General features: G+C 27.0%; 1 protein-coding gene across 1 annotated transcript in view; it reads right to left on the reverse strand.

Moving 5' to 3' along the window:
- LOC107456302 (nuclear pore complex protein Nup154) overlaps nt 1-12,072 on the reverse strand; it is a 61,387-nt gene that overhangs the window by 12,001 nt on the left and 37,314 nt on the right. The window contains exons 24-30 of the mRNA XM_043047871.2: nt 11,558-11,617; nt 10,210-10,341; nt 9,025-9,102; nt 7,370-7,566; nt 6,075-6,225; nt 2,314-2,418; nt 234-388 (exon numbers count right to left, since the gene is read on the reverse strand). Of these exons, the coding sequence (XP_042903805.1) occupies nt 234-388; nt 2,314-2,418; nt 6,075-6,225; nt 7,370-7,566; nt 9,025-9,102; nt 10,210-10,341; nt 11,558-11,617 (878 nt within the window). The remainder of the gene's footprint in view (nt 1-233; nt 389-2,313; nt 2,419-6,074; nt 6,226-7,369; nt 7,567-9,024; nt 9,103-10,209; nt 10,342-11,557; nt 11,618-12,072) is intronic.

Genomic DNA, 12,072 nt, shown 5'->3' on the forward strand with positions numbered 1-12,072 from the left:
GCAGTATAAAAAAAAATATCTTTAAGGGCCTTAATTACAGTTTTATAAGTTAAGAACTTTAAGATTTTTTGAGCTCATAATAATAACATGGCGCAAAAAATTTTAGAATACATACTTAGTTTATTTATATTATTTGGTGAGATTTTGTTTACAAATTATTGTTATAATAATAAATGAAGGTTAATTCCGAAATAATCAGAAGTAAATTATTAGAACAGAAATCTTATATTTACCCATGTTTATCAGATAATTTAGCAAGAACCCTAGCCGCAGCAGAAAAATTCTGATTTTTTTCATAATATTTCCAGAGTAAATTCAAGATGTATAAATTGTCTGGTCGAACTGAAGCACGACGCTTTAAATAATCTTCAAGGAAATGAGATTTTATCTGAAAAAGGGGGAAAAAACTGATATTAGACAACTAAAAACCTATTGAAACAATTATGACTGAAACAAAGAAAAAAAATGGACTACTAAAAACAGCACATTACATATTAAAAATAACTAAGAAAATTTAATGCTACTTGACAAGACAATGTAATCTAAAATAACTTCTTGATTGTTGTAACAAGTATTTGACATCCCTGGTAGTGTAGTTTTTTCAGTCCATTCAGTCATTTGTTAATTTGAGGACAATAAATCATGAACAAGTTTGTTAAAGAAAAAATAATTGAGGTTTAAAAAAAATATGCATGTGACTAGTAAAAAATACTAGTCATATGCAGACAATTTCGGTTCAAGCAACTTTTATTATTTTATCTATATTATTTGACAAAACACAACAAATTTAAACAAAATATTCATTAAGCAGATATTTTAGCTAAAAGCAAACTTTAATATATCCATATACTAAAATATTTGATAGTGTAGCACTATTTTTGGAGATCAACTTTGCATTTCATTTTGTTTAGCTGCTGTGCAAAACTTATAAGATGCAGAAATCTCTAAGTACAAAGGTAGAAAAATGTATATGGAGTAAAATGTAATAGAAAAAACAACATTTGGTAATTAGTCCGAGTATTATTAACTGTAAAACTTTTGGTAAAAAATACCATGTGGACAGCTCTGGAAGCTATAGAAATGGAATTACAGAATTGAAATTTATAAACTTAAGTAAACTAAATTCAACAATGTTTAACAAGAGTCAAAGTATAAAATATTCCATTTCATGTTAGTGTACAGAAATAATTTGAATTGCATCATTTTAAAACATAAAAATAGTGAAGAGAATTGTGTAATATTTAAACTGCATGCTGAAAATTTAAAATTATTAGGAGTGTAGCAAAATCTGTATCCAATTAAATTCTTAGCAATTTACAGAAAATAAAAATCTTTTCTAAAACTATGTTTTCTTGGCATAACTAACTACTACTACTGCAATCACATGATTCTACCTTCACAACCCACAATATCATAAATTAAATGATCTTTTCTCGATTCTTGCTGCCCAAGATTACATCCATGTGATCTCAATATGGCACTCTCATATTACATATATATAATCTCGAATTAGTGTTAAAATCGGAGCGCAGTAAAGCATTTTTTCTCCTTACACCTGCCCTGGAAAATTTAATGACCTTTTGAAGATTAGTTTAAAAAGCATGCAGATTGTTTTACTTCTAAAAACATTCTTAAAATTGATTAATAAATCATTTGAAATCATGGAAAATATGTATAACATAAATATTCAATTAAAGAAAAATGATTTTCACCATTGATTATAAAATTATCTTCACTATTGCATCAAAGCATTTAACTTTTGAAAATTATTTAAAGCTTTTTTAAAAAAAGGTGTTGAAATTACTTTTTTTAACAAGTTTAGTAAAAGGTTTCTCATGTGGGTTCGTCAATTAATATTCCAAAAGCCGAAATTTATTAAAAATGAAATAAATGATTTTTTATTGAACATAATAGGTTTCATAAACCTAAAAATAATACGCAGAAATAAAATTGATATTTGATTTGAAAAGAAAAAAAAAGAAAGAAAATTCAAGAATTATCATTAAATATTTTCCAACTTTCGTGATATTTATATACAAAATTTTCTAGTAGTTAATTTTATGCTTTAATATATTACTCTGTGCTTGAAAAATTTGATTTAAAACTATTTTTACCACCACCAACAAACAGTATTTAAAAAACATAAAAGAACCCTAATAGTTATGCTTTGAATGTGTAAAAGCTTCACAAAATTCTAAAATTGCAAACAACTTTAATGCTTCCATTTTGCTCTTCAACAATCACTCTGAAAAATCTTACCTAAAATCATAACAATTGACAATTAAAATATTAAAGGAAGTTTGAAGAACTTACATAGAGCAAATAATCTGAGTCATTGTTTTCAATTAGCCAGTCATACAAGGCAACATGAAACAATTCATCATCTGTTTTCAGAGCCATGTCAAATATTCTCTCTGACTAAAAAATAAAAATAATTAATTTCACACATGAAAATAAATGAAAGAATCTACCGCCTAAAAATATTATTTTAAATTCTTAACTTTTCTGAGGGTGGGTGTCAAATTTTAAAAATTTGAGAAACAAATTTGTTTTTCTTTTTAAAAATGAGGGAAATTATAAAAACATTACTACTAATTAACAGCAGTGGCATTACCTTGAACAAGTAGTATCAGATTAACCATACCCTCCAACTTTGCCTACCTGGCCATCAGTAGCACTCTCGCAACACACATTTACGGCATCCCGCAATATTTGCTATGCTCATATTGATACTTAATTATATTCACTTATAATTTCAAAAAGCAGTTGATAAATATAAGATAATAGATTTTGAAACAAGCGTAAAATTTTATTTCACATTGAAAAATTTTTTAAAACATTAAAATGCCATAGACTTTTAAAAAATCATGTTATTTAGATAGTACAATTTTAATTCACATACAGGAAGGTACACTTTTCTAAGGATATAAAATTATTAAATTGCAAATGAAAGTTTATTGTACATTTATACAAATTTCAAAGAAAAATAATATAACATCTCAGTAAAATGCAAAAAGTGAACTCTCCACAACTTTTTCTCTACATTCATTCAATTGTTNAGCTTTTAGTTAAATACTGTTACATCTAAAATTAGAAACATGAGAAAAGTCTTAAATATAGTGGACTGATAGTAAGACATGGTTCTAAATAAAAAAGTGAAAGAAATAGATCCTCGCTATGCAACAAGATTTTTTTCGAAAAATAGATAAATGTGTTTTATTATTTTTAAGGTAATGCAAATATAAAACAAATTTTTTATAATAAAAAATAAACTTTAAAAGAACCGATAGAGTATTCATGCATCAACAAACTTTTCTGTTATCAAAATGCATTACCAGATGAGACATATTGTTTTGTTTCAGAACACTATTATTTTATACTTATCTACCTGGATTTCCATATACATAGTATTAATTGAATGAACTATTTCTAAACTAAAAATACAGATTTTATTCAGCTTTCATTTGAAAAATTAGAAAAAAAATTTAAACAAGGTTTTTATCCTTTTTCTCAAAATTTCTTAGCTTACCTAAAATACATTTCAAATTTTACATATACCTATACCATTTACACATACCTACGATGACCTGGAGAAGCAATTAAAATTTACAAATATCTTTCTTTCTTGAGTTTATGATTATAACATCAATTTACTGATAAAAATGAATATTAATCATGAATATAAGCTTATAAAGTATCTGGTTCTCCCTTACAAACAAATAAAATAAACTGTGTTTTTAAGTTCCACCTTTGAAAATTTCATTTCTGGAAACTCAAGATTTTTTTTCAGAAACTCAGTGATCAATGATTTTTTGAAACGCCTGGACCTTTAATCAAAGGAAACTTTCGGATCACTGTTAACAAAAAATCCGGAAATCCAGATTTTTTCCGCAGCACAATCAACCTCAAGCTGTTCAATGACGGTTATAAAATAAAAATAGAAAGTAATAAGGATGAGTTATACTAACATATACTTTGGCAGCTTCTGGAGCTAACAGGTTAGGATCTCTAGAAGGAGGTGGTCCCGGAACCTTTGGCACGCTTGGCGATTGAGGATGTGACATACTTTGTGATACTAATTCACTCATTGCATCAATGACGTGCTTGTAACAGTTCCTCCTGAAAAATAGATAAATAATAAAGTAAATCCAAGAGGTCGTGGGTTCGATCCTCGCCGGCCGAAGACTCCCCGTGTAGTAAATGGTGACTGATACACGTTAAATCTGTCGAGTCTCAAAGTCCTCCATGTTCCCACAACAAATCAATACCTCTGGGGGTACTGATCCAGGAGTTTCCTTGTCTTCTGGATTGGTTCAAAATTACAAGGCTACGGAGTTGAACGTAAGTAGTCGTAAACCCATGNTCCGTAGTATTTTACTATTCACCCGTAGCTCCGTAGTTTACCTCCAATTTCCGTAGCAACTACGGAAATTCCGTAGCAGTTGGAGGGTATGGATTAACCATAAAAATATACATAAATTTAAAAAATAAATAAATATATATACTTAAAATCTATCCTGCTTAGAAAGTAACTTTAATGTAATAGATTTTTATTTTGTTACCGAACAAAAAGACTGATAAAAAGTTTCCATACTGCAACCTTTATTTTGATAAAAATCAATTATCATTTAGTGATTTGCACAGACGGTAAAAACAAATATAATTTTAATACAATACAGGGTGATACATAAAAAAATAATAGAGAGATAAAGTATATAAATTATTTTAGCGTGTTTAATATTCAGAATAACTAAGATTAGTTCATGAATACATTAACACACAAGCTACAATGTATCATCCACAATAAAACTTTGTATCCTTGCTACTTTTGACTAATTTAATAGCTGGAAATGACCTATGCCAGGTTATGCATACAAAAGTCAATGTTATTTTCGGCCACAATTTTAAAAGATTTGGTCTTGCATAATTTGAAATCTTAATTATCTTATATTATTTACTTCACTAAAGAGCTTTTAGATGAAGGATATTAACTTTCATTTTATGTTGCTCAAGAGTTTTTTGTACTTCTTACATAATAGTCAGAATTGAAGCTTTTAGTTAAATACCTTTATATCTAACATTAGAAAAGTCTTAAAAATAGTGGACTGATAGTAAGACAAGGTTCTAAACCAAAAAGTGAAAGAGATCCTCGCTATGTAACACGATTTTTTTCGAAAAACAGATAAATGTGTTTTATTATTTTAAGGTAATGCAGATATAAAACAATTTTTTTATAATAAAAATAAACTTTAAAAGAACCGATAGAGTATTCATGCATCAACAAACTTTTCTGTAATCAAAATGCATTACCAGATGAGACATATTGTTTTGTTTCAGAACACTATTATTTTATACTTATCTACCTGGATTTCCATATACATAGTACATTGAATGAACTATTTCTAAACAAAAAATACAGATATTATTCAGCTTTCATTGATATTGAAAATGTAATATAATGCCACATGATCAATGAACTTCAAATCCATATTATATATATACACACACAGAAATTGAGTCAGCTGTCAGAGGTGATTGTGAGCCCAAGTCAAAATTCTGGAAAATTTCTTGGAAAAAAAAGAAACAGTTTAAATTGAAAAATTAGAAAAAAAATTAAACAAGGTTTTTATCCTTTTTCTCAATATTTCTTAGTTTACCTAAAATACATTTCAAATTTTACATATACCTATACCATTTACACATACCTACGATGACCTGGAGAAGTAATTAAAATTTACAAATATCTTTCTTTCTTGAGTTTATGATTATTACATCTATTTACTGATAAAAATGAATATTAATCATGAATATAAGCTTATAAAGTATCTGGCTATTCCTTACAAACAAATAAAATAAACTGTGTTTTTAAGTTCCACCTTTGAAAATTTGATTTCCGGAAACTTCTGTGATCAATGATTTCTTGAAACGCCTGGACCTTTGATCAAAGGAAACTTTCGGATCACTGTTAGCAAAAAAATCAGAAGATATCCAGATTTTTCCCGGAGCACAATCAGCCTCAAGCTGTTCAATGACGGTTATAAAAATAGAAAGTAATAAGGATGAGTTATACTAACATATACTTTGGCAGCTTCCGGAGCTAACAGGTTAGGATCTCTAGAAGGAGGTGGTCCCGGAACCTTTGGCACGCTTGGCGATTGAGGATGTGACATACTTTGTGATACTAATTCATTCATTGCATCAATGACGTGCTTGTAACAGTTCCTCCTGAAAAATAGATCAATAAAAAGTAAAAATTACTGATTCTTGTTGTTAATTCTGATCAATGAAACATAAAAAATGTCTCTTATAGCCTATAACATTTTGAAATTAAGATTTCTTTACGAAATAAAATGGAATCATCTATAGTAACTACTGCCTCCTATCACTGGTGGTATAAATTGAAATAAATCCAGTTACAATAAACAATTAAAAAAAATGACTGTTTGTTACAATTTGGAATATGTTGCAAAAGGAAAGAATACTCATAAAGTAAAGGTGCCTTTTTTTGTTATATTACCTGAATCCCTTAATGTGTTAGAAATATTAATAATTTAATTTATAATTTAACAAATTTCTTTATTGCATATAAACAGCATTTTTTGGTTTAAAAAAAAGATTGTGTTAGCATAAATTTGTTTTTGATACCTCCATTAACTTTCTTACACCTATGGTTCCTTGAGAACAACATAAAATTGTACACTAAACAACAGTAGGTATGGTAAATTGTAAACTACTTTCTAATTAATAAATATTAGCGAATTTATGCATACAAATAAAAAATATAAATATGCTACAACCTAAATCTTTATTTAAAATATTTAATGATGACCCATTTTTTTATTGTTGACCTTTTAACAACCAACTTTGAAAAGAAATATTGTAATTATTTTAGAAGTAAATAATCTATCTTTCTTGTCACTATCATTATAACAGTCTAACTTTGCAATGACCATTTTAATCAGGTTGACGAGTGATTACACTGAGTAACAACTATATATCAACTTTATAATATATATACATAATTTTTATTTTATCAACTATTAAACTTCTTTTCTTGCAAAAGACAAGAATGAGAAAGTTATCATATTCTATTTTCACATGATCTATCAAAAATTATAGTCTTTGCAAACAGAATAAGCATTTGAAGGTTACAAGATCACCCTCTCCATTACCATGGTATTCATAAACTTCCCCTTTTCCCCACACCAGTAGGATATTATAATAATATACAATTATGAGTTATAGACGTTTCGTAAATGCAGTGCGAATAAAAATAGTAGCGTTGCTGTCTGACCTAGAGTTGCCAATTTTAACTAAAAGGAGTATAAAATTTTTGCAACATACAAATATAGTTGTTTGTCAAACAAACCTATTAATGAATGCTTGAAAACCTTGGTGATCATCTTTAGGTTCACCATTTTTATAATAATGCAGAGCTAAGCCTTGAGGATCCAGACGTTGAGCACAGCAGAGACAGAGATCGACGATACCATCATAAAATCCAACACTTCTGAAGAGTCCAGACATCAAGCCAAGATCAACACAAGGTGCAATAGATTTGCAAAGCTGCAATTGATAATATTTTTGCGTTAGAAGATTCCGAAATGTTGTTAGTATGTATAGGAATAAAGACAAAAAAGATAAAACAGAAAAGCGAAGAAAACTCAAAAGTTTTATTTACTGCACATAAGCTGTAATTATATAAAACTCATAAAAAAGTTAAAAATATAAAGATAAATGAAAAGAGAAAAAAATTATTAAAAAAAAAATACTTCTAAATATTAAATATATATATTAAAAAACCAGAAAACAAAATATTGAAAAGATATAATCTCTTCAGCTCACTTGATTATTTCCGCACTTCTTTTTGAGGCTAAAATCATACGAGTTGAGGAAGAGATATCTGTTCACTATTTTTCCAGCATTTTAATATATATACATATTTTCTTCATATTTCAGAAAAAAATTCTATTTTAATAATTTTTCTGCTTCTTTTTCATTAATCTTTATTATATTTTCTCGATATTTTTAACTTATATCTATAAACATATCAGGTTGATACATATGAAGTGCCGGATTTTTTTAAAGCAATTTTGCTAATCTTTTTTTTTTTTTTTTTTTAATAAATGTTATGAGTTGTATAAAAACTATATATTATCTAAGCTTATTATGTGATCTACTTATCACACTAAAAGTTTTATGCATTTATTTTTTGCATGTTTTAAGACACTGATTTAAGAAACAGATTTTGACAGACACTGATTTTGACATAGTTTTGAAATCTGCAGCTCGTTGCTCCTAAGAAATAAAAGAGAACATTTTTGAAAATAGAAAATCACACTTGATGAAAAATGGATTCTTAATGATAATAAGCATTGTTCAGCGCAATGGCTAAATGCAGATGAAAATCCAAAAGCACCACTACATCCTAAAAAGGTAATGTTTATTATTTAGTAGTCTATGGCCTGAATAATTCATTTTAAATACTGGCAAAACAATATCAGCAGAGAAGTACTGTGTAGAAATTGAAGCTATACATCAAAAATTACTTCAAATGCAGCCATCACTGATCCAAAAAAAAAACCCATTTTGCTTCATGATAACGGACAAAACATGTTTCATTGATCATCGTAAACAAGTTGGCCAAATTAAAATAAGAGGTTCATCACATCCACCAGACATATCTCCAACTCATTATTACTTTCTGAAACATTCGGACAACTTAACCCCATGATAAATAATTCACCTATCTAGAGCAGATCAAAAATGACTTTCAATCTAATATTGACACAAGCCAAATTTTTATGAAAGTGGTAGCCAAAAACTAGTAACATGTTGGTAAAACTATGTTAATTGTGATGGTTTTTTAACTTTGATTAATAAAATAGTTCTTAAAAAATTATTTATTTAAATTTACAATAATGCATAATTAAATTTACAATAAAAAATCTGACATTTCATATTTCACAACCAAATATGCATATAAACATTTAGAAGTTAGAATAATAAAAATAAATCACTCACTTTCAAAGCTTCAAACAGTTGTTGCTCCTTGTCTACTTTATTTGCTATGCTTTTAGCATTCAGAACCATCTCGTGAGCCTAAAAAAATTTCCATAATTAAATAGAAATTAGCCATTCATGCTATGCTTTTCCTTTTTTTTTTAAATAAGAAGTTTAGTTTACAAAAAAATTGAGAAGGGTTGGTTTTTTTATTGTATCAAATTATATAATGGTAATTTGAATTGATATTTAATGTTTGATATTTTCTTTTAGTCTAGGGTTTGAATGATAAGAATTTACATAACATGCGAGAGACATAACTACAAATCTATACCTAAAATTTTAGCAAATAAAATGCTAGGTGATTTTCAGTTAATAATAATCTATATTCTTGAAGTCAAACGTGCCTTTTTAATTTTCTTTGTATCTTTATTAAGAGAAACATTTTCTATCATTACGTATTAAGAGAAAACAGATTTATTTAAGTAAGTTAGGACAAAACCCTAGTTATATTTTGTATTTAATATAATAATGCATTGAATCTGCAGTACTATCTTATTCAATTTGTGCGCAACGCTAACACCGACAGAAATTATTATTGTAAAAAATTAGGCTTAAATTAATCTTTATATAGCAAAATTTGCATATATGACAAATAAAAATCATACAAAAAAAATTATGTAGCTAAAAATTTACACGTAATTTAATTTTCTTTTCTTTCTATATATATATATAGTACTTAAAATTGAATAAATATTTATGCAACTTGTAAAGAAAGGGCCAAAAAAGTTGAAAATTAACAAGAACAGAAATGTAATTTATCTTTTATTAATTTTTTTTTTATTAAAATGCAAGTTAATCAAAGAAAATTAAAATTATTGATATCAATTTAAGCTTGTATAGTTACTTGCACATCACAAGCAACTTTTATTAATGAGCTGGAAAAAAAATAATTAAGTAGAGTTAAAAAGTTTAAAAGTTAAAAATAAATTTTTTGCTTCTCTTTCTTGACAGTTTGTAAGCTTTATTAATAGAAAATCTGTCATGCTACAGGATTACTGCTGTCATGGGCAAAGCAAACAAAAAATAAATTCTCATAAATCAAAGAAAATAGTTCTTGAACAAATATTTTTGCACCTTATTTTAGGATAACAACTCACATTTTAGATAAAATTATTTAAAATCTTCACCAAATTCATAAATTACCTTAGACACAGTAGCATCTTCAACACGGTAGATGGAAGGACATAGTTCTCTCAAACGTTGGCTGATTGAACCAGTACTAGCATTATCCTCCAAATATAGATTTATTAATGCATTTGTTAAGCATACTGAGAGCTAAAGTTTAAAAAAAAATTAAAGATAAATCAACTTAAATAAAATTCTGACATGAAAATATCAACAATTAATTATAAGTAAAAATTATTATTTTAACTTAGTAAAGATTTTTAAAAGCATTAATTGTTTAAAATATTATTAATAAGATTAGCTTTTTTTGACCAATTTTCAATTTATTTTTTATTATTTCAAAGATGCTCTTTCATTATTTTGAAAAATTGACAAAAACGTTATTTATTAAAAAAACATCTTTATTTAATCAAATAACAGTTAATACTAAATAGTAACTATATTAAAAGAAAGTAAAAAGCAATAAAAAAAATATATACATAGCTGCCAACATCTAGTTATAAAATGCAGAAAATGGACAAAAAAAAAAATGCAGAAGAAATGCCTAAAAAGGCAGAAAACTCGCAACTGCGTACTAATATAATCATAAAAGAAGAGGATTTTAATTAATTATCTATTTATAAATCCACTATATGAGCATAAAAATGCAATTCTCAACTATTTTTAAAACAAGAAATGGAAACAATTTTTAAAAAAAACTTTTGACCAGCTTAAAGAAAATGCTAGCTATCGGGCGGGTAAAATGAGGTTGGCAGCTATGTATACACACTATCAGGTGTAACTTTCAAATGATACCACATCTCTGATATATATTTAGAGATATAAGAATATATTTAATTAAACTATATTGTTTTCTTAATTATCAAGTAAATATAGCAGACGATAAAAATAATTTTGTTCGTAATAATTATTGCATTATTCGAAATTATAAAACAATAATTTGTCCTAATGAATTAAGAATAACAAATATTTGGAAACAAAAGTGGATTAAAAAAACAAACTAACATTTCAGTACTTACAAGGAAGAAACTTTCCTAAACTCAGAAATCTAAACGACAACACTCTAGACTAATAGAAGAATCTTAAGGATATACTTAATAATAGTTGGTCTAGAATTTTTTTTTTTTTTTTAAATTCCTCTATTGCAAATTATTGTATTAAGAAGCAAAGATTAGAATTCCACTATTTGATAAGATCTTAAACTCCCTGATATCTCCGACGTTTTGGAGTAAAATTAGGTTTTCATTAACTGTCTTTTCAAATCTCATTTTCCTTGAGAATTTCTGATTTTCCCGATGCATACAAACTCTGATATATACATATATCATAACTTCCACACAAAGTATATTGATATTAATGAACACACCTCTCTTCCATCTATGACGAAATCTTTAAATGTAAGCAGTTTTAACAGATCAAGTTGCATCTGAAAAGAAAAAAACTATTTTACATTTATGATTTGGATCTAGTTTCACATATTACATTTATTTCACAGATCTGCAAATATAATGTCAGATAATCTAATAAAGTAATGGCTTAAATCATTTGCTGGTTCTGTTGTTTCAGAAACACAGGAATATTGCCTTTTGACCTACACTTGTTTTTTAAATAATTTTCCAGAAAATTATTTAAAAAGAAACTAAAATATTAAAATTATGATTTTAAGCTTTAATTGTTACAACCAGTTACTATAACAGAGAGTGAGGGGGAAAGTGGTCCTAAAGAACATAGTCTACATAGATAACTTTACTTAACACAAATACAGTTTGTATTAAAAGCATATAAAATTCTTACTTCTTATGATGCAGCTTTACAGTGCTGCATTTAGTGTGCAGCTTTCTAGCTTGTACATTTGAAAATGTAACATAGAAAGGGTGTTTA

The sequence above is a fragment of the Parasteatoda tepidariorum genome, chromosome 6 (genome assembly GCF_043381705.1).
Source record: "Parasteatoda tepidariorum isolate YZ-2023 chromosome 6, CAS_Ptep_4.0, whole genome shotgun sequence".
NCBI classification, from domain to species: Eukaryota; Metazoa; Arthropoda; class Arachnida; order Araneae; family Theridiidae; genus Parasteatoda; species Parasteatoda tepidariorum.